The 25991-nt window shown below is 40.3% G+C and overlaps 1 protein-coding gene across 4 annotated transcripts in view; it reads right to left on the bottom strand.

Annotated features, from left to right (window-relative positions):
• LOC117342422 (thrombospondin-2-like) overlaps positions 1–25991 on the bottom strand; it is a 38642-nt gene that overhangs the window by 2236 nt on the left and 10415 nt on the right. The window contains exons 3-10 of one of the 4 annotated variants that reach the window (XM_033904575.1): positions 12835–12920; positions 12276–12366; positions 9828–10000; positions 8583–8679; positions 7573–7638; positions 2723–2808; positions 1577–1757; positions 459–728 (exon numbers count right to left, since the gene is read on the bottom strand). In XM_033904575.1, coding sequence (XP_033760466.1) covers positions 459–728; positions 1577–1757; positions 2723–2808; positions 7573–7638; positions 8583–8679; positions 9828–10000; positions 12276–12366; positions 12835–12920 — 1050 coding nt within the window. The remainder of the gene's footprint in view (positions 1–458; positions 729–1576; positions 1758–2722; positions 2809–7572; positions 7639–8582; positions 8680–9827; positions 10001–12275; positions 12367–12834; positions 12921–25991) is intronic. The other 3 variants (XM_033904576.1, XM_033904577.1, XM_033904578.1) reach the window with 3 other exon arrangements.

The following is a 25991-nucleotide window of genomic DNA, read 5'->3' as shown; positions in this document are numbered from 1 at the left end:
AGGAGTCACATGCTTTGGTCTCAGATTCAGTTGACACGAGGCAGTTCAAATTTGTTACGAAATATTTAGAAATTTAATAATTTTCCAAATTATGTAAATAAGTATTTTTTTCCAGAGAGTCTTGTAAAAAAAGAGAATTAATGATCACGTGTGAAAATTCCTCGAGACATCCCGGAGTTTTACAGAAGTTTTTTTTAGTCGTTAATAATTTTGTCCGACCTGAGCGTCTCTGTGGTTACTACGATTGTGACACATTTCATATCTGGATTCAATTTCACAAATTCATTAATTATATTTTTATTTATTGTTCTTAAATAATTCAAATTTGCCTAAGTTTTGTTATAAGACTCAATGTTTGATAAAAACGCAGTGTGTTTTTATAATCTGGTATTATCAGGTCATCACCATGCTGGGAAAAAAATTCTTAAAGTGTTGACATACAGACATGGCGATCTTACCTCTCTGTTTGAGTCTCCAGCGCCAAACCTCAACTTCGTGTGACTTAACGTCGTCGAATGCCACAAACAGATACCTTCCACCTACATACCGATACACTATGTGGTCTCGCTTCTTGGGCATGCACATTTGTCCAAAATACTCTGGAAGTGTCATATTATTTATATCGATATTGTCTCTTAATGACGGAAGTGACGTCACATCCACGCCAGTCCCCGGCTGTCCGTCTTGGTTTCTGTTTTTGCGATTATTCTTTCTGTTTTGCCTTTTCCCTGTAACAATAGAAAAACATCGATAATGGTACCAAAGTTATGGGATGAAGTCACAATAGTTCTCCCCTCGCTACAATATTTTGAATATTCATGTTCCCTGCCTCTACAATATTATGGATATTAATTTCTCCTCCCTCTACAATATTATGAATATTAATTTCTCCTCCCTCTACAATATTATGAATATTAATTTCTCCTCCCTCTACAATATTATGAATATTCATGTTCCCTGCCTCTACAATATTATGAATATTAATTTCTCCTCTCTCTACAATATTATGAATATTCATTTCTCCTCCCTCTACAATATTATGAACATTCATTTCTCCTCTCTACATTATTATGAATATTCATTTCCCTCTCTCTACAATATTATGAATATTCATTTCTCCTCTCTCTACAATATTATGAATATTCATTTCCCCTTCCTCTACAATATTATGAATATTCATTTCCTTTCACTCTAAATTATCATGAATATTCATTTATCCTCCCTCTACATTATTATGAATATATATTTATTTATCCTCCCTCTACATTATTATGAATATTCATTTCTCCTCCCTCTACATTATTATGAATATTCATTTCTCCTCCCTCTACATTATTATGAATATTCATTTATCCTCCCTCTACTATATATTGGAGATTCATTTCTACCCCCTCTTTAATATTGTTATTATTGCAGATGTTTACCCCATTCTCCTCTACAGAAGTGAGGGATTGAGGGATGCTCCTTTACAATATTGTTGATAATCTACTTCTAAGCATTGTCCCCTGGTGTTATTGTCTTACCATCAATATTCCAGTCATAAATGTATCCTACATTCATCTAATTTACAACTAACCGTTTTTCTTTTTATTTCTTTTGTTCCTTCTCCGCATGTTCTTCAAGCAGACCTTTTTATTTTTAGGTTTCTTCTTCCGGCGACATGATTTGCAGCACGAGTTTCCTCGCCGTCTAGGGTTCTTACAGGGCAATAGATGGTCGGCTGGGCACGCTAGTTTCTGGCAGTCTATTTCCCCGTTCTGCAAAGGTTAGAGGTCATTGCAAATATTTACTGGTCACTTTTCTGTTCTATTAAACCATATTCTTGATTACTGGTTTCTAGACAAATGTATTCGGCGAGAGATATACATTGTACATGTGTACAGATATACATTGTACATGTGTACATGTGTGTTGATATACACGTGTGAATATGCATGTGTACACATGTGGATTTACATACATGTATGTACATGTGTGGATTTACATATATACACGTGGAGCCCGAGTTTCTTGTTGCCCTGGCACCATGTCTGGTGTAGGTCCTCATTGGTGTAAAACTGCTGTAAGTTGGAACTTAATTATACTCTTAGACTCATGTTGTTTTCGGAATTTCAGAGAGAAAAAAAGAGAGGAAAAGACCCGCTGACACAACCAACCAGCTCTAACATAATGATATTTTATAAAAGAAACAAATGACAACTAAATGATCTTAAGTATTGGCCGATTTTGACGGAAACATATTACACCAAATCTCTGATTACCGCCAGTCAATGTCATCATCTGGCTGATTCAAGGTTATCCTCATGTTTAATACGATTTTATCTTTTCTTCAACTCGAACCGTACCCAATGAGTCTCACCCCACTTGCCATGAGGTCACACTAGCCCGAGTTTCCCCTGGCCCTGACACCATTTCCTACACCAGACATGGTGTCAGGGTCAGACGAAACTCGGGCTATAAGGTCACACCAGCCTCACTCTCCAGGATGTTTCAAACCAACTTTGCTTGTAATCTACTCGCAAGTGTATGAGTATGGATTTAAAGCAAAATTTCAGCAAAATTTCAGCAAAATTTCAGCAAAATTCAACTTTTGGGGCCCCACCCCTCTTTTCTCATGGGTAAAAGTTTAATGGCCCAAGGCGGACGGCGGACGACGACAGACGAAGCTTGTCGCCTCGACCAGGAAATGAGGAAGACATGCGCAGAGAAATACTATGCTCACCAGACAGGAGCACGTGACGCAGTTCGATACTTGGGGTCGCCATTCCGAACCATTCTCGTGAATTGCACCCTCCGAGTCCAAACAATCTGTAACAGTAAAAATGCAGTGTCATAGTTTCAAATAACATCCCACGTGTCTTAACTTGCAAAATGAACAACTCGCGTGCAAAAAAAAAAGCGCTGCAAGCAACCATGCGCAAAATAAACAAATAATTAAATAGATAGATAAATAACAACGCACACTGCAGGATCAGAGGTTTTCAGTAACCAAATCAACCCACAAAACACCTGGTCCAATCAGATTTATCTATTTCAGCATATCTTACGTCACAGTTCAATATGAAATACTGTAAAAGATGGAACGCTGATATTTTTTTAAGGAAATGACAGTACGTAATGTCGGACAGCGTTTGTCCCGAAAGTATGGATATATACAACAAATATAGGTATAACTGTAAGAAATGTTTAAGTGTCCCTCTGTCGTGTAAAACAGCACGTGACATAAACAAATAAAGAAAATGAATGAAAACAAACAAAACATTAACATTGTCCTAGGAATGATATAGGGCAGGAGGTTACATACAAAATAAAATAGCGGAACACGACAAAATTTCTTTAAAATTTCTCTCATTAAAATTAAAAGATGAAATTAGAAGCTACTAGAGTTAAGTAATTTATGGTAATAAAGATTTACAGCAGACAATTCCTGTTTTCAATCTACACCCATAGTAAGTATGTGTCCGATAAGAAGTATATTTAAAGGGGCATTCCTTCGTTTGAATCGAGTTCAGGTCGTCAAAATTAAACTTACTGGAAAATATGTATTTTTTCCAGGTATAAAGGGGCATTCCTTCATTTGAATCGAGTTCAGGTCGTCAAAATTAAACATACTGGAAAATATGTATTTTTTCCAGGTATAAAGGGGCATTCCTTCATTTGAATCAAGTTCAGGTCGTCAAAATTAAACATACTGGAAAATATGTATTTTTTCCAGGTATAAAGGGGCATTCCTTCATTTGAATCGAGTTCAGGTCGTCAAAATTAAACATACTGGAAAATATGTATTTTTTCCAGGTATAAAGGGGCATTCCTTCATTTGAATCAAGTTCAGGTCGTCAAAATTAAACATACTGGGAAATATGTATTTTTTCCAGGTATAAAGGGGCATTCCTTCATTTGAATCAAGTTCAGGTCGTCAAAATTAAACATACTGGAAAATATGTATTTTTTCCAGGTATAAAGGGGCATTCCTTCATTTGAATCAAGTTCAGGTCGTCAAAATTAAACATACTGGAAAATATGTATTTTTTCCAGGTATAAAGGGGCATTCCTTCATTTGAATCAAGTTCAGGTCGTCAAAATTAAACATACTGGAAAATATGTATTTTTTCCAGGTATAAAGGGGCATTCCTTCATTTGAATCAAGTTCAGGTCGTCAAAATTAAAATTATTGGAAAAAATATGTACTTGTATTTTTTTCCAAATAGTAAAAGTTATCATCTTTACCTTAATAAGATAGTATTAATTCCTTAAAATTCTTAATTCGACCCGAAGTATCCCTAATTACCGCAAAGACATAAGTATTTCTATACGATACGCCTTTTTCTTGTACTTTTCGGCGTTATTTTCATTACATGTAGGCACAGACAATCATATACTTAGTAATCATCGTCGGGACATAGAATTTATCAACAGAAATTGTGCATGTTTCTGATGTCCGAACGAAGGAATATAGCCCTTTTAAGTAACTTATGGTATTGTATAAAGACATACTTTAGACTATTCCTGTTTTCAGTCTATCATGATAAGTTTGTGTCCGATAAGAATTACCTTAAAAGCAAGTCTTTCATTTCTAAAAGAGTAATTTTCCTCTCCTTAATGTCTTTATATTCTGTTCTTTAACTTTAGATAAAAAGTTTAATTTACAATGCTGAATGAATTTTTATCTCTAGAAACAAAATGTCGGCTTTTCATTTATTTATGATAATTTTCTTTTCATTTTTAGGTTGATACGATGACTATAATATGTAAGATACAAATGTTATGTGTAATTTTGTTCAGCTTAATGGGGAAATGACTTGGAATGCGAATGTGCAACAAGGCGCTAGATATTTGAATAATATCATCAATGAATTATGAATTTTATTAAAGATTTAGATATTTATGAAATATAATTACAATGTAAAATCGAAAATGTGCCAACAGTTCAAATGTTCAAATACGCTCTGCCAAAATATAATACTTGGACAAGTTATCTCCCCTTGGACGAGTCAGAATGACAAAATCTGATAATACGGGAAAATGGGATGAATAAAGGCTTAACACGAAAAAGAATTGGCGAATAAAAAGATGTTAGTGTGTTTAACACAAGGCAAAGGTGGGAGGCGTCATAAGTAAGTGGGCGGATATAGTTATGTGGGCGGTTATAAGTATGTTGGCGGTTATAACTATGTGGGCGGTTATAAGTATGTTGGCGGTTATAAGTATGTGGGTAGTTATAAGTATGTGGGTAGTTATAAGTATGTGGGTAGTTATAAGTATGTGGGCGGTTATAAGTATGTGGGTAGATAAGTATGTGGGTAGTTATAAGTATGTGGGCGGTTATAAGTATGTGGGCGGTTATAAGTATGTGGGTAGTTATAAGTATGTAGGTAGTTATAAGTATGTGGGTGGTTATAAGTATGTAGGTAGTTATAAGTGTGTGGGTAGTTATAAGTATGTGGGTGGTTATAAGTATGTGGGTAGTTATAAGTATGTGGGTAGTTATAAGTATGTGGGTAGTTATAAGTATGTGGGCGGTTATAAGTGTGTGGGCGGTTATTAGTATGTGGGTGGTTATAAGTATGTGGGTGGTTATAAGTATGTGGTGGTTATAAGTATGTGGGTAGTTATAAGTATGTGGTGGTTATAAGTATGTGAGCGGTTATAAGTATGTGGGTGGTTATAAGTGTGTGGGTAGTTATAAGTGTGTGGGTAGTTATAAGTATGTGGGTGGTTATAAGTATGTGGGTGGTTATAAGTATGTGGGCGGTTATAAGTACATTTTTTGTATGTGGGCGGTTATAAGTATGTGGGTGGTTATAAGTATGTGGGCGGTTATAAGTATGTGGGTAGTTATATAAGTTGTGGGTAGTTATAAGTTGTGTGTTAGTTAAACTGTGTGGGTTAGTATAAGTATGTGGGTGGTTATAAGTACATGTATGTGGTTGGTTATAAGTGTGTGGTGGTTATCAGTATGTGGGTGGTTATAAGTATGTGGGTAGTTATAAGTATGTGGGTAGTTATAAGTATGTGGGTGGTTATAAGTATGTGGGTGGTTATAAGTATGTGGGTAGTTATAAGTATGTGAGCGGTTATAAGTATGTGGGTAGTTATAAGTATGTGGGCGGTTATAAGTATGTGGGTAGATAAGTATGTGGGTAGTTATAAGTATGTGGGCGGTTATAAGTATGTGGGCGGTTATAAGTATGTGGGTAGTTATAAGTATGTAGGTAGCTATAAGTATGTGGGTGGTTATAAGTATGTAGGTAGTTATAAGTGTGTGGGTAGTTATAAGTATGTGGGTGGTTATAAGTATGTGAGCGGTTATAAGTATGTGGGCGGTTATAAGTATGTGGGCGGTTATAAGTATGTGGGTGGTTATAAGTATGTGGGTAGTTATAAGTATGTGGGTGGTTATAAGTATGTGGGTGGTTATAAGTATGTGGGTAGTTATAAGTATGTGAGCGGTTATAAGTATGTGGGTGGTTATGAGGGCGGTTATAAGTATGTGGGTAGTTATAAGTATGTGGGTAGTTATAAGTATGTGGGTAGTTATAAGTATGTGGGTGGTTATGAGGGCGGTTATAAGTATGTGGGTAGTTATAAGTACGTGGGCGGTTATAAGTATGTGGGTAGTTATAAGTATGTGGGTAGTTATAAGTATGTGGGTAGTTATAAGTATGTGGGTGGTTATGAGGGCGGTTATAAGTATGTGGGTAGTTATAAGTATGTGGGTGGTTATGAGGGCGGTTATAAGTATGTGGGTAGTTATAAGTATGTGGGTGGTTATGAGGGCGGTTATAAGTATGTGGGTGGTTATAAGTATGTGGGCGGTTATAAATATGTGGGTAGTTATAAGTATGTGGGTAGTTATAAGTATGTGGGTGGTTATAAGTATGTGGGCGGTTATAAGTATGTGGGCGGTTATAAGTATGTGGGTAGTTATAAGTATGTGGGTAGTTATAAGTATGTGGGCGGTTATAAGTATGTGGGTAGTTATAACTATGTGGGCGGTTATAAGTATGTGGGTGGTTATAAGTATGTGGGTAGTTATAAGTATTTGGGTAGTTATAAGTATGTGGGTGGTTATAAGTATGTGGGCGGTTATAAGTATGTGGGTGGTTATAAGTATGTGGGTAGTTATAAGTGTGTGGGTAGTTATAAGTATGTGGGTGGTTATAAGTATGTGGGTGGTTATAAGTATGTGAGTGGTTATAAGTATGTGGGCGGTTATAAGTATGTGGGTAGTTATAAGTATGTGGGTGGTTATAAGTATGTGGGCGGTTATAAATATGTGGGTAGTTATAAGTATGTGGGTAGTTATAAGTATGTGGGTGGTTATAAGTATGTGGGCGGTTATAAGTATGTGGGCGGTTATAAGTATTTGGATGGTTATAAGTATGTGGGTAGTTATAAGTATGTGGGTGGTTATAAGTTGTGGGCGGTTATAACTGTGTGGGCGGTTATAAGTTGTGGGCGGTTATAAGTTGTGGGCGGTTATAACTGTGTGGGCGGTTATAAGTTGTGGGCGGTTATAAGTTGTGGGCGGTTATAACTGTGTGGGCGGGTATTTAGAACTATTGCCCTTACCGTACTCAGCTTTTTGTTCGATGTCTACTGAAGAACTGTTCTCATCAAGCGAGGCGTTAACGTCGTCTGCAAGTGTAAATTTACGTCACGTGAGGAAACTGAATAAATTTTACAACCATTTGTGTTCCACTGGAAAAGTTTCCATTGTAAATGCAATTAAAATACGTCACGTTAAAATGATACAGCCAATCAGTGATGCTCTTTCAAAACCAGTTCGGCCAGCGGCAATAGGTCAGTTGATAGTCAAGACTCGATATCTGAATCACATGACTGATAAAATTTAGATTTGATCAAACAAATAATTAATTCCGTTAAAATACACATTTTTATTAAGCCTCGCTTGATAAGACATGTGAGGAATTTTATTTTGTGTCTGGCGATTTTTACAATCTCGTTCCCAGAGTTGTCGTTCTCTGCAGTCGTTCGAGAATGCAAGGAAAGACAACTCTTTGTAAAGAGTGTGGTTTATAGAGGGGGCTAGAGTTTATAAATCTTGACCGTGTTTGTTTTGGTTTAGCCAGCAGTAGGCGTATCAGACAAAACAAAATGAGCAGGCCTAAAGCAATGAACAGATTCTATATATAACAAGAAAGCAACTACGTATACGTAGATTGAAGTTTCTATAAATAGAAAAGGTACGCATGCCCTATTGAGTGAATCCACATCAAGAAAAACACCTGAAATCTTACCTGCACATTGTTGACATCAAACCCAGTCTGAATTATTACCTGCACATTGTTGATATCAAACACAGTCTGAATTATTACCTGCACATTGTTGATATCAAACCCAGTCTGAATTATTACCTGCACATTGTTGATATCAAACCCAGTCTGAATTATTACCTGCACATTGTGGACATCAAACCTAGTCTGAATTATTACCTGCACATTGTTGATATCAAACCCAGTCTGACTTATTACCTGCACATTGTTGACATCAAACCAGCTCTTAAATCGTACCTGCACATTGCGCACCACAAACCAAGTATGCAAAGTTAGGATATTTACCTGCACATTGTGGACAGCAATTGTCACTGTGGTTCAGCCATTTCTTACACTTCTTCGGAATGTTGCAAGTTTTCAAGTAACACAATACATCTCCCTTCTGTAAAGAAAATACATAATACATAAAAATACATTAAAAATACAAAACATTTTCCAGTTCAATAAAATATTCGTGCAAAATACGAAATAACACTCGGCCACTTCGAAATGGTGAACAGGGCACCTGCGTTCACGGAGTATACATTGCGATGTCACGGGTCATTAAATTTATAAAAACGGTCAAACCTCAATCCTTATTTCACGAACATCTAACTTCTAGGGTCTGCCTTTCTACTGATTTTTATCAAACTCCATCAAGAAATGAAGGAGTTCACAAATACCTATAGATAGTCAGACATAATGACAATGGGTAAAATACAATACACAACAAAACGTTAATCTTTCAGTTTAAAATAAAAGAAACGCGCTTGTTTTACAAGTTTTCCCTAAACAACTCACCGTACAAAACTCATCGGAACAACCTCCATAACGCCCCATAGGTTTACAACGTTGAAAGTTGTTCATCCACGATGTACTTTTGACGCGGGTTCAACTTAAAACGGCAGGGCCAACTTTCATTAAACTTCTAATTTATTCTTGAAATAATGGCCTAGATGAAGTATTGATTCAGATGCTGGTGTGCGACTTTTGGTACATGTAACCTCGGCATGATTTACACTAATGGCTAGCATCATTAATGCCGATCGGAACCGGCAGGGTGGGCGAGGCTCCCCCGGTTATGAGAAGCACGATGTACACTGTATTTAGTTGAACTGGTTAAAAGACTCATAAATTTAGAAAGAAAATTCGGAAGTGGAAAGGGACAGGTTTATTTCATGTGAGGTATACCTCTTAAGTTATACACTTGCCCATTATATATGATACTCTGGCTGCTCCCGTATAAATTATTTCTATACTTATTTTAAGTCATACAATATCCGAATCTGATAACGTAATTTTGAGGTTGATCCAAGAAACCATCAACCACACGGAAGTATTATTAACCGAGTTTGAAGACAGGCGTTATTGTATCCATGCAAATGAAATATGAGTAGGTTATTGACAAAGAGCAAATATTTCCACGCGACGCTGAAATGAACTGGACACTGACGACCGGTCGGTAACGTAGCTTGGTCCGTCTGAAGTTCTAAGGCCCTGGGTTCGAAACGATTAGAATTTTCGCGGGCGCGGTTCGAGTAAGATACTCACCGTACATATACAGTTGATGCACTGGTTGTCGGCGTTGAGTATGATTCCCGTGGAATTCGAGGTGAATACTTCCCCGTCGGTGTATGAGGTTCCGTCGTACTCGCATCCCTGTCCTCCGTTGTCTGTCTCGCCATTGTCGTCAGGCTCGACTGTAGGAGGAAGGTTGGCAAAATCTACATGAAAATAGGGGCCCACTCTTACCCAGTCGTCTAACAAGCAAATTAAAAGACATGCAAACCAAACAAAGGATACAAGAAAAAATCCTTAAAAGGCTTAACGAGAAAATGTGCTTCACTACACAGGGACTCGGGATACTGAGACTCGGGACACGGGCAGTCGGGACACAGGGAGTCGGGATACTGGGACTCGGCACACGGGGAGTCGGGACACGGGGAGTCGGGACACAGGGAGTCGGGATACTGAGACTCGGGACACAGGGAGTCGGGATACTGGGACTCGGGACACGGGGAGTCGGGACACGGGGAGTCGGGACACAGGACACGGGGAGTCGGGACACAGGGACTCGGGACACGGGGAGTCGGGACACGGGGAGTCGGGACACAGGACACGGGGAGTTGGGGCACAGGGACTCGGGACACGGGGAGTCGGGGCACAGGGACTCGGGACACGGGGAGTCGGGACACAGGGACGGGAGAGAGTCAGAGCGAAATGGTGAAATACAATGTTTTATTAGGTTAAAAATACATATGTAGCTACATGCAATGCTTTATCACTAATCCCAGATGCAATGTGAAATGTAACCTAATTAACTTTATCGAATAACAGGTATTGTAACTTTAAAAGTGACAGGTACATGTAGCTTACTTAAGTTTAAAAAAAAGAAATTGTAAAAAAAATAAACAACACAAAAACAAAACAAACAAAAAACACATTAAAGGTAGCATATAACCTTAACTCCAGCCGAATCACGAGTATAATGTGTAAGGTAGCATATAACCTTAACTCTAACACAAATCGCAGGAATAATGTGTAAGGTAACATATAACCTTAACTCTAACACGAATCACACATGTAGCTTTAATGTATAATTAACCATATAGCCAGTATAGAAAACATTAAATTAGCACCGCAACTTTCAAATGAAAGGGGAGTAACTCCTATGACCCTGTATGTTTTCGTTGGTAGTATCCACCCACCCGCCCGAGTCCCCGTGAAGCCTCGTCCATCAGTGACAAAAAGGGTGACACTTATTACATGCAATGCTGAGTGGTTTGAAAGCTTAACGTGAAGCTAAAGACATGTTCTAGCTTTGTCAGATACTAAATAACATTTTTCTCAGCATATGAGAGCGAGATATTGTCATCATTCGTAGCATTAATGTCCGAAAAGGTTTCAAACTTGAGACATGCTCTGAGAATTCACTGTGATCCCATCGTGCAGTGAGCATGCATTGTTTTTTTCCATTCACTATAATTTATCTTCATCAGTGATTGGCTATGACGTCATCAAATCTTATATCCTAAGTGTATAGACTCATTATATATTCAGAAATAAAAACTGAAATTTACATAAACACAGCAGAAATAGAAGCGGAAATCGCATTTCTCTGAACTTGGTTGAAATTTTACGAGTTAAAACGCGCCTGCTAATTTATATTTGATGTCAGATCTGTCTTAGAACGATTAAAACTTCACACACAGAAATGGATTAAATTGCAGTAAAATAACAAACAATTCCTTTAAGATGCACGGCTCAAACCGAAAATACACTGGAACAACCTCGTCTAAAACCGGAAATACACTGGTGAAACTTCATCTTAAACCGGAAATACCAAGCATTTGTCGGTCTAAAACCGGAAATGCTCTTGTGTACTTTTGTCTAAAACCGGAAAAGCACATGAATTTGTCGATTCATAACCGGAAATACACAGGCGTAAGTTCAGTTTAAACTGGAAATACACAATGTTAGTGTTTATTAGGTTAAGCGAATTTTTATTTGCTTTTTCTTCTTTTTTTGTTTTGTTTTTGTTTTTGTTTTGTTTTTGTTGTTGTTTTTTTTTCTTTTTTTTTCGGTTTTAAGTCTATACACAGAGGATGGGTTCGCGAAAGTGTGAGGCTGTGTAGCGGAACCTGACTTTATCGACACTTTCAGGATGTTTGGTATCCCTTCTCCTAACCTCCTCTCTGTTTTAGTCGATAAAGGCAGGTTTCGCTGTCCTGTTTTGCCATGTGTCAACTGCGTGAACGAGATATATATTCTTAGCCAAGGTCAAGGTGACTGATGACGTCATTACGATAGCTAATATCCATAATATCACAGTTATCTTTTCCCGCCAAAATCTCATTTTTATTTTTCCAAACATGTTTTCAGTTCAAAACGAGGAACTTTTTTGGAGAAAGAAGAGAAAAGCATCAAAATTTCTACAATATTCTTGAAAGAATTAGGCGAGAGAGAAAATGTAGACGAAGAGGTCTTGGCCAAACTCACCTTCACAGAAAGGACAACACACGCCGGGAACGATTTTAGGCTCTGTACACGTCGGGGTTGGGCAGAGCTCCTTCACGCACTCAACTCGTGTCTGAAAGAAAGTTTAAAGGTTGTAAAAAAATTGCTAATAGTAATTAAACCATGTTGAATAAATAGATACAAAAATAAACTTAAACACTGAACTGATTTCAGTAAATAAGACCCCAAGAAAATGTCGGATTTCCGTTTGTCAAACTAGAATATATTATCTAGATTAAATATAGTCGTTTACTGTTAGTGTCTGTATCATAGTTCAGGAAAGACCAGTGGTATTGATTCTACAAGTATGACGTCACAATAATGATGTCATCAATAATTGAGACATGTCATCACTAGGCTTATGAATGCCACAAAATTAAAGTATATCATTAGAATTATATAACAGTATTATCATATTGTAAATCTTACGAGGACGATATACTTACAAATTCATCCTAGAGATATCTTATCTTAGTGACTGATGCTGACTTTGCCACGGTTGATTGACAGCGAACGTCACGTGATCTCGTTGTATACTTACACCATTGCACGTACAGTTGACACACTCGTTGAACTTCCACACATCTCCATCCGCATAGTTAGCCCTCCCGAGTTTACACGTCGATTCTACAATAAAAGAGACACGTGATTACATACGAGGCACGTGCATTACCGTCTCGCAGTCACGATAAGCGAGTCGGTTAGAGGGTGTGATGGAGCTCGTTGAGTGTGTGGCAGCGACTCGTGCAATGAAAGACCGAACGGTCGTAATAGTGGAGATAAACCACAAACTAATCAAGTGTGAGAGCTAGGTTGTCAATGAGATGGTGGGTGGGTGGGTGAGTGAGTGAGTGAGTGAGTGAGTGGGTGGGTGGGTGGGTGGGTGAGTGGGTGAGTGAGTGAGTGAGTGAGTGAGTGAGTGAGTGAGTGAGTGAGTGAGTGAGTGAGTGAGTGAGTGGGTGGGTGGGTGAGTGAGTGGGTGGGTGAGTGAGTGGATGGTTGGGTGGGTGGGTGGGTGGGTGAGTGAGCCAGTAAGTGAGCCAGTGAGCCAGTGAGTGAGCCAGTGAGTGAGTCAGTCAGTGAGTATGTGAGTCAGTCAGTGAGTGAGTCAGTCAGTGAGTATGTGAGTGAGTCAGTCAGTCAGTCAGTCAGTCAGTCAGTCAGTATGTGAGTCAGTCAGTGAGTCAGTCAGTCAGTGAGTTGTGAGTCAGTCAGTGAGTCAGTCAGTGAGTCAGTCAGTGAGTCAGTCAGTGAGTCAGTCAGTCAGTGAGTCAGTGAGTCAGTCAGTCAGTGAGTATGTGAGTCAGTCAGTGAGTCAGTCAGTCAGTGAGTATGTGAGTCAGTCAGTGAGTCAGTGAGTCAGTCAGTGAGTCAGTGAGGGAGGGAACAAGGCGACTGTGTTAGATATTAGTAAACTAGCACTGAGTGTTGGGACTCCCAGTAAGCGCTGTCTGAGTCCTAACTTTGAAGGTGTAACCGTATCGCTATCATCACAAAATCTAATTAAGATTTTCAAATCTAAATTTGTCTGTTTATTTGTATTTTGAATTATCATGGCAGTTTACAATCTACAAATAAAGTGTTTGTTTGTCTGGAACAAAGTGGAGAAACTCGTGTAAATCACACTGGCGACAATTGTTTATTAGCGAGATCACGCGGCGTGTTTTACTAACGGTTCTAGACAGATTCCGGGTGATGTTGACGATTGAAATATAACCCAAATATTTGGTACTAAACACAGTAAATAAATCGGTTCCAATCTACCTTTTAAGACTTTCGACACTGTCATGTGTGTGGATGTTAATTCACATCTTTATAACATTCGACTTTTCTTTTGATCCACTTTAGAACATTGAGAATTGGGCGTGGTCATGGTATTGGAGTCCGACGAAACTTTACCATTCTCTGGGACATGCTATCACAAAATAGATCCGGTACTCGTTATCAGAAATCTGTATCCGACACTAATTTTTTAATTTCAAATCCAGAAAATAACAAATATCTCATTTATTAGACCGGGTTCTTAGGTAGAATGTGTTTAAGATAAGTTACTTATTTCTCATACAGCCTTTGTTGTGTCTGATATTTTCTTACAATATCGAAAAACAACTGCGTGCACAAACAATGGATTAAGGCAATCGTGACCATTACCGACATCGCTTTACTTTCTAAACGTATAAATGTATAAATAATTTCTTTTTACGCCCAATTTCCCTCTTTGTTATCAATGTTCTATTTTAAAACTCTTTATCAAACGGTGATATTTTATAATCCTAAAATTAGACGAACGTACATCTGATCACAGATATAGGGCACTAGGTTCGCTAGATTTTGAAATCGAACCCGCGTAACTTTAAAGTGAACTACCGATGTGTAAAATGTAATTGATTCTATCGTGTCGATCTTGCCCTTCTGTGACGGCGCGTACCATCTGATATACCTACGTCATAACCGTGACACGGGGTCATGACCCCGTGCACTTCATCACACGGAATAAAGCGGAAGTGCATTTTAAATGTTCTATCTTAAACTTGCTTTCAACAGCTTAAGCACACGGGTCAGTTAGCACGGTCGATGAGACTTGACAATGTATATAAGTCATATCTACATTTACTCCGACATCTGACTTTGATTGTCTGATGGCACGTGCCGTCAGTTGGTTAAAACGTATCCTGTTCGATGACGTCACAGATAGAAATCTACTTCCGTCTGTCAATATGCTTTCAAAATATCAATAAAGAAAACATGAAAAGCGATTGTATAGATAAAATTCAGGAAATATGGAGTTAAAAGTACCAAAAAACCTTGTTATGGTAAATAGGTACATAAGAAACCAAACAATATCAACATAAGGCAAAGATTTTGGCACCTCCTGATGTTGAAAGTGTTGTTTATAAGTAAACATGACACGTGACACATGATGATACAGTAAGGAGGCGCTATCTGTGGTGACTCGAAGGTACCTGATCTTGATCTTAATCCGTGGATAAAGTTGACGTTATGACTACCGTGTGACTCTATGTGTTTCGTTGACGGGGCATTAAAGCTACCGTGAGGCTCTGTATAATTATAGTTTTGTTGGCGGGGCGTTAAAGCTACCGTGTTGCCCTGTTTAATTTTGTTTCGTTTGCGGGGCATTAAAGCTACCGTGTGGCTCTGTATGATTTTGTTTCGTTGGCGGGGCATTAAAGCTACCGTGTGGCTCTGTATGATTTTGTTTCGTTTGCGGGACATTAAAGCTACCGTGTGGCTCTGTATGATTTTGTTTCGTTTGCGGGACATTAAAGCTACCGCGTGGCCCTAGGCCTGTATGATTTTATCTCGTTGGCGGGGCATTAACGCTACCGTGTGACTCTATGATTTTGTTTCGTTTGCGGGGCATTAAAGCTACCGTGTGGCCCTGTATGATTTTATCTCGTTGGCGGGGCATTAAAGCTACCGTGTGGCCCTGTTAAAGCTACCGGGTGGCTCTGTATTATTTTTATTTCGTTGGCGGGGCATTAAAGCTACCGTTTGGCTCTGTATGAACTGCCGTGTGGTCATATACGATTTTAGGTTGATTTATCTTGTGAGCAGAGCTTTGAAACCATTGTATTGCCATGACTGATTAGTTTTTTATTATTATTTAACGTCCTATCAACAACTATGATCATTCAAAAACGGTCTCCGCTGTGTGCGAGTTGCATACATGTACGTAAGGTGATCATGAATGTTGTCGCTTGCCTCCTTGTGATAGCGGAACTGGTGTTGTCTTTATAGTATATAGACATGTATACTATTTTATCTTGTTGGCGTGACTTTAAAACTTATTTGATTTCAATAGCGAGGCGTTAAAACAACTGTGTGGTTCTGGATGGACTTATTTGTTTTCGGGGCATTGAAACTACCGTGTGGTCCGGTATGACTACCGTTCGTTCCGGTATGACTACAATGTGGTTCTGTATGACTACCGTGTGGTTCTGTATGACTACCGTGTGGTCCGGTATGACCACCGTGTGGCCCTGTATGACTACCGTGTGGTTCTGCATGACTACCGTGTGGTCCGGTATGACTACCGTGTGGTTCTGTATGACTACTGTTCAGTCCGGTATGACTACCGTGTGGTCCGGTATGACTACCGTGTGGTTCTGTATGACCACCGTGTGGTCCGGTATGACTACCGTGTGGTTCTGTATGACTACTGTTCAGTCCGGTATGACTACCGTGTGGTCCGGTATGACTACCGTGTGGTTCTGTATGACCACCGTGTGGTCCGGTATGACTACCGTGTGGTTCTGTATGACTACCGTGTGGTCCGGTATGACTACCGTGTGGTCCGGTATGACTACCGTGTGGTCCGGTATGACTACCGTGTGGTTCTGTATGATGACCGTGTGGTCCGGTATGACTACCGTGTGGCCCTGTATGATTGCCGTGTGGTTCTGTATGACTACCGTGTGGTCCTGTATGACTACCGTGTGGTTCTGTATGACTACCGTGTGGTTCTGTATGACTACCGTGTGGTTCTGTATGACTACCGTGTGGTTCTGTATGACTACCGTGTGGTTCTGTATGACTACCGTGTGGTTCTGTATGACTACTGTTCAGTCCGGTATGACTACCGTGTTGTCCTGTATGACTACCGTGTGGTCCGGTATGACTACCGTGTGGTCCGGTATGACTACCGTGTGGTCCGGTATGACTACCGTGTGGTTCTGTATGACTACCGTGTGGTTCTGTATGACTACCGTGTGGTCCGGTATGACTACAATGTGGTTCTGTATGACTACCGTGTGGTTCTGTATGACTACCGTGTGGTTCTGTATGACTACCGTGTGGTCCGGTATGACCACCGTGTGGTTCTGTATGACTACCGTGTGGTTCTGTATGACTACCGTGTGGTCCGGTATGACTACCGTGTGGTCCGGTATGACCACCGTGTGGTTCTGTATGACTACCGTGTGGTTCTGTATGACTACCGTGTGGTCCGGTATGACTACCGTGTGGTCCGGTATGACCACCGTGTGGTTCTGTATGACTACCGTGTGGTTCTGTATGACTACCGTGTGGTCCGGTATGACTACCGTGTGGCCCTGTATGACTACCGTGTGGTCCTGTATGACTACCGTGTTGTCCGGTATGACTACCGTGTGGTCCGGTATGACTACCGTGTGGTTCTGTATGACTACCGTGTGGTTCTGTATGACTACCGTGTGGTCCGGTATGACTACAATGTGGTTCTGTATGACTACCGTGTGGTTCTGTATGACTACCGTGTGGTCCGGTATGACTACCGTGTGGTCCGGTATGACTACCGTGTGGTTCTGTATGACTACCGTGTGGTCCGGTATGACTACTGTTCAGTCCGGTAGGACTACCGTGTTGTCCGGTATGACTACCGTGTGGTTCTGTATGACTACCGTGTGGTCCGGTATGACTGCCGTGTGGTTCTGTATGACTACCGTGTGGTTCTGTATGACTACCGTGTGGTCCGGTATGACTACCGTGTGGCCCTGTATGACTACCGTGTGGTCCTGTATGACTACCGTGTTGTCCGGTATGACTACCGTGTGGTTCTGTATGACTACCGTGTGGTCCGGTATGACTACCGTGTGGTCCGGTATGACTACCGTGTGGTCCGGTATGACTACCGTGTGGTTCTGTATGACTACCGTGTGGTCCGGTATGACTACTGTTCAGTCCGGTATGACTACCGTGTTGTCCGGTATGACTACCGTGTGGTTCTGTATGACTACCGTGTGGTCCGGTATGACTGCCGTGTGGTTCTGTATGACTACCGTGTGGTTCTGTATGACTACCGTGTGGTCCGGTATGACTACCGTGTGGTTCTGTATGACTACCGTGTGGTCCGGTATGACTACCGTGTGGTCCGGCGTGTGGTCCGGTATGACTACCGTGTGGTCCGGCGTGTGGTCCGGTATGACTACCGTGTGGTTCTGTATGACTACCGTGTGGTCCGGTATGACTACCGTGTGGTTCTGTATGACTACCGTGTGGTTCTGTATGACTACCGTGTTATCCGGTATGACTACCGTGTGGTCCGGTATGACTACCGTGTGGTCCGGTATGACCACCGTGTGGTCCGGTATGACTACCGTGTGGTTCTGTATGACTACCGTGTGGTCCGGTATGACTACCGTGTGGTCCGGTATGATTTTATTTGTTTTCGTGGCATTAAACTACTGTGTGTGCCTGTATGATTTTTTTCGATATCGTCACGATAAAACTACCCCTAAGCCTTCGAAAAGGAATTGCTAAGAGTTGGTAATCTTCTCTTTTACAATGTTATATGTTGTTAATGATAGATTGAGTATTCTGGCTTCCTCTTCCCAGAGGGATTGGTGCGAGGGAAGTGATAACTCGTGGATCTAACAGGATGGACAGACAGCTCCACTGAAAACAACGACCAGATAATTTATCCTCCGTCAAAAGAGCAACGACAGACCTGTGTCACCTTGTACGTCCCAGTCTGTAATTAACAGGTGTGTGGACCACAGGTAAAAAACTATGTTTACCTTAATACACACACGATAACAATTAAAACAGGAATTTCACACCAGAAATGAGAAACCACAAAAAATGTGGAAGTTATCAATAGGTGTGATGTGTGCTAAGGTGTTTAATGTTCAAACCACAAAATGAGGGCCTTTAATTTCTTCTACCGTGTAATGTGAAGGAAAGGTCACGGTGAGGGCGTCACCAAAAGGCAGTCACCACAAGTAAAGTTATGACAAATTTTAACTAACTGATGGCGTGCATGTTTATGATAACCCAGTATTTTCGTATAAAGTTTACATTTACCATGGATCAATTTTAATTATAGAGGAATTTAAACAGACTTGAAAAGACTCGAGTTTTTGTCATTTTGATGTAAATTGATGTGATACTCGGCTGATTTAGTGTTTCGCGGTTGTAGAAATATTTCAGATTGTTGGCAATATCAACGGGCGATGGAGCCATCGTTTTATCCGTTTATTCAGCGACAAATCCTACTGTCAGTTAGGGAAGGTTTTCTCTCGGGATATATTTCATGACACGCTATCGTTCCTACCACACACTATAACTGGCAGTATAAAACCGCTTAATATAATAATATTTTTTTGTCAATTTGATCCTCTTTCCTTTAAGACAACGTCTGTCATTAGGTTAATGAATTAATGAATGAAACTGAATGAATATATGGATGAGTGAAAAGAAGGATGAATGAACGAATGAATGAACGAACGAACGAACGAACGAACGAACGAACGAACGAACGAACGAACGAACGAACGAACGAACGAACGAACGAACGAACGAACGAACGAACGAACGAATGAATGAATGAAAAAAATGTTTTAATAAATACATAGAAAATGAATAGAATTATTATCTAAAAGATATAATGAATGAATAAATTATTTTTTTATTAATAAATCAATAAAGTGTACTGATAGTTTATACTGTTTGAACTTTCATGTTAAAAGTAAGAAAATATTATTTAAGTAACGATCAGAACGCTGAATCAAAACCCCACCACATATACAGTAAGTGCAGGTAATAGCAGTCGTTTCAATACATATCGGGTTAAGTAAGTATTTTTTCTGATTGTATCGAAGACTCGCATTAGGGACACACCTTTAACTTTCCATCAAATCAACACAAACAAATGTGTTGTTAAAACTGGCCCCTTCAAGCCCCGTCCTCCTCTTTAATCCGGAGACAGTAATTTAAACTGAAGTCTTTAAAACTTCTCTGACAGTCAGTTTAACAATTTAATGGAGATATAGGCTTTGTGTCAAACTTAAGTCATAGACGATATTAACCTGGTATAGCTTATCATTGGCGAAAAGAACAGCAGACGATAGACGCACGTGACTCCAGCGAAATGCCGCCAGGTGTGAAAGGCCCGCCGCCTGGCGGCCTGTTCGGCGCGCCCCTGTCGGCAGATTGCGATAGGATCGCCGTGGGTCCCAAATTATATTTAAACGCGCATGGATTGCAACACCTTTGCTTTCGTGACGTAGACAGGTGGGGTAGGGGCGACCTTACTTCCTATTTACCTGATCGTCAACAGGTAGATAAAAGACGCGATTACGAGTTTTTACATACTTCGGTATGTATAAACATACCTATGCTTACCTGTAATGAGCTAGGCGTTCAGGTGTAATTACTTACTGTGGATATACGGAGTCTATTGGCCAGTAGGAGGCTCACAGTCTCGTGGGGATTTTCTCATCGTAATGGTGATACATCAAATTTTCTCCCATTATAAACAATAACGTGTCCGCGTATTTAGTAAATAAAAACATCAACAAAAACAACGGCGGGGATACGGGATACCTTGATAACAATGTCTGCTGATTTGTTAATGATTAACTCAACATTTCCATTTAAGTTCATTTCGTCTTCAAATGTAAAATTAATTCAAATCTAAGGGCAGTTTTCTTGAAAAATATCAAATAAACGCCAGCCTGAGTAACTTCGATACTCCTAATAACTATGTTGTCTTTTCATGACCCTCAACTTTTGTATGACCTGAGCCTTTTTAAAAAATGTAAACTTTATTATTTCACAACAATTGCAAAACAAGATATATCAACTTATATATGGAAGCCCGCGAGGTGTATTACTGTGGGAGGAAACCGGAGTACCCCAGGAAAACCCACGTGGTCAGTCAGGTGACCCCATACCTTTGCACGTCCGATTGGGGAATCGAACCCTGGCCGCATAGGTGAAAGGCAAGTATATTACCACTGTGCCACCCGACCAGCCTTTTTATCAAAACGTCAACTGAACTGAAAAAGGCAGGCCTGCAGAAATGCAGAAGTTATCCGTTGTATGATAAACTACAATGCCTGATTTTACATTTTATATTTTGTACATGTTGATACTATGTTTTGTTACACATTTTTGTTATCGATCTTTTGTCGGGATGTAAGAATACAATAGATTTTATTGACTGATTGATTTGTGGGCGGACGAATACTGTTGTTTTCATTACATCGATATCTTCCAATTCCCCAGATTATCGTCTCGTCAGACAAATCTTTGACATATTGAGAGCGGGACCCTTAAGATGTTTACGGGCGAAGGGAAGATGCCGGGACCCTTGGATTTCGAATGTATCTCCAGACATGGTGACACCGAACGCGTCACGCTCATCTATAGCGACATGTAACAGGACAACAAAATACCGATGTCGTTAAAATCACGTGGTTTAAATATGCATTTTATTTTAAATGATACATGTGTTTTAAAAAGTTTACAATCTGTTAATTTAAGATGACATTGTTCATCGCTGCATTTTGTAGAATTTTTTTTTTTTCTCTCTCGCACTGTTCCTTTCCCCGTTTTTTATTTAAATAACAAATATTACGAAGATTGGGAATTTAAAATACGTGTTCCTTTAACATTAATGAACCGAAGATCTGGGAGGTGTTAGTTATTTTGAGAACGCCTTGGGTATACCTGTTCCTTTAAATTTAACAGAAAATCGGGTCCATTATCCAGTTCAACCCTTTTGAGGTTTGGGATACCCTGTCAATATTTACAAAGATAATCATTTTCAAAACGAGGCCAGGTTTACACTAGATACGTAGTTTAAATAGACACGATTTGACCACAAACACCTAGCTAACCACAACCTTCGCCTCCACTAATCTCCTCAAGTCGTAGTTAGACAGGGTCACTGATGTACCGAAACCGGAACTACTCATTTCTGTTGGTCCTAGTTACTGATATTTGACAATTTGTCTTTCGAAAACACGACAACTGCCAAACCGAAACAGTCAATAATGAAAAACCGGAAACATCCCAAAGTTAAATAATTAAAAGACGATAGAATTGTGTAATATGACGCTTTTTCCTGATTGGGCATTTTTTCATAATCTCGCTTTGGCGGTTTCTTTATCACTGACGATATTACGTTCATTTGACTCTAGATATAAAATATAATCAGCGTAATTTTGACGCTTTATTCCCGCCCCGTATAACGCAACAGCGTCATAAGAAGCAAACGTTTAGGTGATACTATTATGTAACTTGACCATGCAAACACCTCCAAAATATGTATCACTAATTACATACCGGCATGCGTTCATGAGGTAATGAAAATAAATCGTGTGGTTCAATTTCAACTGAGGGATTTTCGTATCAAATTCAAATCAACAACATACTAATCCATATCAGGGCCCTCTGAAATAATTAGAATATCTTTATTGTTATATCAGTAATAAGCGTATTACATGTATCTAGTCAGGACTTCCCTATCCAGCGCTGAAACCGTTTATTTCACCAAACCATGCCAGTTTCCCTTGGGCCCACATTGTTCCACTCGTATTAATGATGTTGACGTTTTACATCTTTATCACTTTGTTACCAACCACACTAAATTTCTTACAATTGCTCCAGATATCGGTCTTAATGGGGTAAATGATCCCTGCGCATGCGCTGTCGCTGTAGCCATCCCTGGCGCCATATGACCGTATCTCGCCTGTTTTGTCTCCCGCTAAATGAGTTATGATTGAATATTGATCTATCAAAAAAGTCAGAAATCCTTCGGTACGTTCATATTAATTTGAAAGATTTTGAAATAATCCTCGCCTTGTTAACTGGTGTCGAATGCTCTATGGGCGGTGAGGGTTCAGGCTAGTGGCCCCTAATGGAAGCGCACGAAGGTTCTGATTTGATTGAGGGAGAAAACCGGAGCATCCGGAAAAAAACCCATGTGGTCGGGCAGGTGACCCAATTTTTTCCCGCCCGAAGGCGAATCGAACGCCGGACGTCTGTGTAAAAGTCCGCTGTGTTACGTGTACCGCTGTGTCACTCGGACACCCAATTCCCTCTAACAAAACTGTTCGTACATCTCAACCTTTCAACATTCTAAGAAATCAAGTATTCGATAAATAAATATCGGTCTTTGGCATTCGTTCTTTATGTTGTCCGATGTTTTCTTCTCGCGATATCTTACGCTCACGACCGTTAATTCGAAAATGATTTGAAATAAACTCTGTCAAGTTGACATTATCTAACAAAACAAAGGTTAACGAACGTGTAAACTAGCACATACGAATTGGCATATCTAATATACAGAGACCGCGGGCTTTACAACAGATAAACCACCTTTGTCATGAAATCTTCATTTTAAACGCCGTGTTACAATCGCATACACCGGAAATGGTTTTATAAGTAGGACAATCAATATTGAAGTTATCTTAATTTGCGACAGTCAAATTATGTTTATCTCGCGATAGTTAGAGGCTAAACGAAACATGCACCTAATAACCTTTAATGTGTATCCTGACATGCGTTACGTAATGATAAATGCAGGAAGGGGTCATTTGTATGTAAATTACACACACAAAGAAATAATAAATTAACAAGGGAGGCCACTCGTCCATGACAGTCGTGGACTCGTGGAGGTTAATCTACACACTGGGGGTGTTGATGCGTTTTGTAACGTGACACCTATCACAGAAGATGGGATGATTTACTGCTGTATGGGTGCGTGCGTAGGCCTATCTCTTGTGACCACGAGAGAGAATCATAGACATTTTTGTATGTCTTGTAGCACAGTGTACTGAATGACAGACGAGGGGTGCATGGAGCTCCTTGACAAAAAACCTTTGGCGGATTGGAGCTACAATCGAGGGCATAGTGGAGCTCCCTGACGACTACCGAGGGTAGAGCGGTTAACCTTGTTGACAACCGAGGACAGAGTGGAGCTCCTTGTGTCGACTACCGAGGGCAGAGCGGTTAACCTTGTTGACAACCGAGGACAGATTGGAGCTCCCTGACGACTACCGAGGGCAGAGCGGTTAACCTTGTTGACAACCGAGGGTCGATTGGAGCTCCTTGTGTCGGCTACCGAGGGCAGAGCGGTTAACCTTGTTGACAACCGAGGGTAGATTGGAGCTCCTTGTGTCGACTACCGAGGGCAGAGCGGTTAACCTCGTTGACAACCGAGGGTAGATTGGAGCTCCCTGACGACTACCGAGGGCAGAGCGGTTAACCTTGTTGACAACCGAGGGTAGATTGGAGCTCCGTGTGTCGGCTACCGAGGGCAGAGCGGTTAACTTTGTTGACAACCGAGGGTAGATTGGAGCTCCCTGCCGACTACCGAGGGCAGAGCGGTTAACCTCGTTGACAACCGAGGACAGAGTGGAGCTCCTTGTGTCGGCTACCGAGGGCAGAGCGGTTAACCTTGTTGACAACCGAGGGCAGATTGGAGCTCCCTGTCGACTACCGAGGGCAGAGCGGTTAACCTTGTTGACAACCGAGGGTAGATTGGAGCTCCTTGTGTCGGCTACCGAGGGCAGAGCGGTTAACCTCGTTGACAACCGAGGGCAGATTGGAGCTCCGTGTGTCGGCTACCGAGGGCAGAGCGGTTAACCTCGTTGACAACCGAGGGCAGATTGGAGCTCCTTGTGTCGGCTACCGAGGGCAGAGCGGTTAACCTCGTTGACAACCGAGGGCAGATTGGAGCTCCTTGTGTCGGCTACCGAGGGCAGAGCGGTTAACCTTGTTGACAACCGAAGGCAGAGAGGGTTACTTGTTAACAACAGTTGGCGGAGCGGAACTTCCTGTCGATAAACGAAGGCAGAAAAGAGTTCCCTATCCCTGCGACAGGATAAAAAACATTAACCATTTTAGGGAGGTAACTCGGACATTTCTCGTGGTGTAAATAGCTTAGTCATAATGCCCCAGCGATTTACTCGTACCTCCCTGATAGGGGACACCCCTAATCGGGGCTCGTAGTGAGAGATAAGTACCGGCGAGGTGTTGACAGGCAGCACCTGATTTACACAGTGTTAGCACAGACAGATAGTCCAGGTCGCCATAATAAACAATCACAAACAGCCAACACAATCGGATGTGGGCTTTTATGATAGTGTAATATTTTATATGTTTTCCTGGGATGACAGACGGGTTGGCCCTCCAGTGTGGGTACCCCGGTCATTAAATAGCAGATACTAATCTGTACCTTAGAATACGTATTGTCTGTGACGGCTCCCGCCGCTGGCAGGGTACTATACAAACTGTTCAGATTTCCTTGTCAAAATAAATAAATAAATATAAATAAATAAATAAATAAAATAAATAAATAAATAAATAAATAAATAAATAAATATAAATAAATAAATAAATAAATTCGTTACCCCATATTCCAACGTAATCTCTTTTGAAAAAAGCATGCTTGGTTGTTGTTGTTATTTTTACCAAGCATACGAGGAAACCGTTTATAATTATTTTTTCAAGGATAATGCATTTTTCAATCAAATCTAGGGATTAAATCTCTCTCTATATATATATGTATAGGATTTTAACATTCTAATCTTATTCTTCATTCACTAAACAGGTAATACTGTATTTATGGAGCATTTTGAATTTAATATTTTGTAATACAAATGTACTATACTTGTGTATGGTATATATATTTTTTCTCTATATTTATTTTTGTAAAGAAATTTAAACAAATAAATTTGATTATGTTACTCTTGTGTGTGACGATCTATGAGGGATAGGATAGGGAAGGGTAAGTCAGGAGAATTATGTAGTATAACGGGGATCTCATCAGCTCTCCCGCAAAGGTAACGCCACGAGTCGGGCGCCGCGGCCTTATTTCCTATTTAGCGAACAATGGGTACCGATTTGGTACTTAGACATTGCTCGTCCGGCTCCGGTAGTAAATTAACCCCAGCGAGTCCTCAAATACAA

This window comes from Pecten maximus, chromosome 14 (genome assembly GCF_902652985.1).
Source record: "Pecten maximus chromosome 14, xPecMax1.1, whole genome shotgun sequence".
Taxonomy (NCBI): Eukaryota; Metazoa; Mollusca; class Bivalvia; order Pectinida; family Pectinidae; genus Pecten; species Pecten maximus.
The sequence above is the reverse complement of the archived record's forward strand: the minus strand, read 5'-3'. Positions and strand labels throughout refer to the sequence as shown.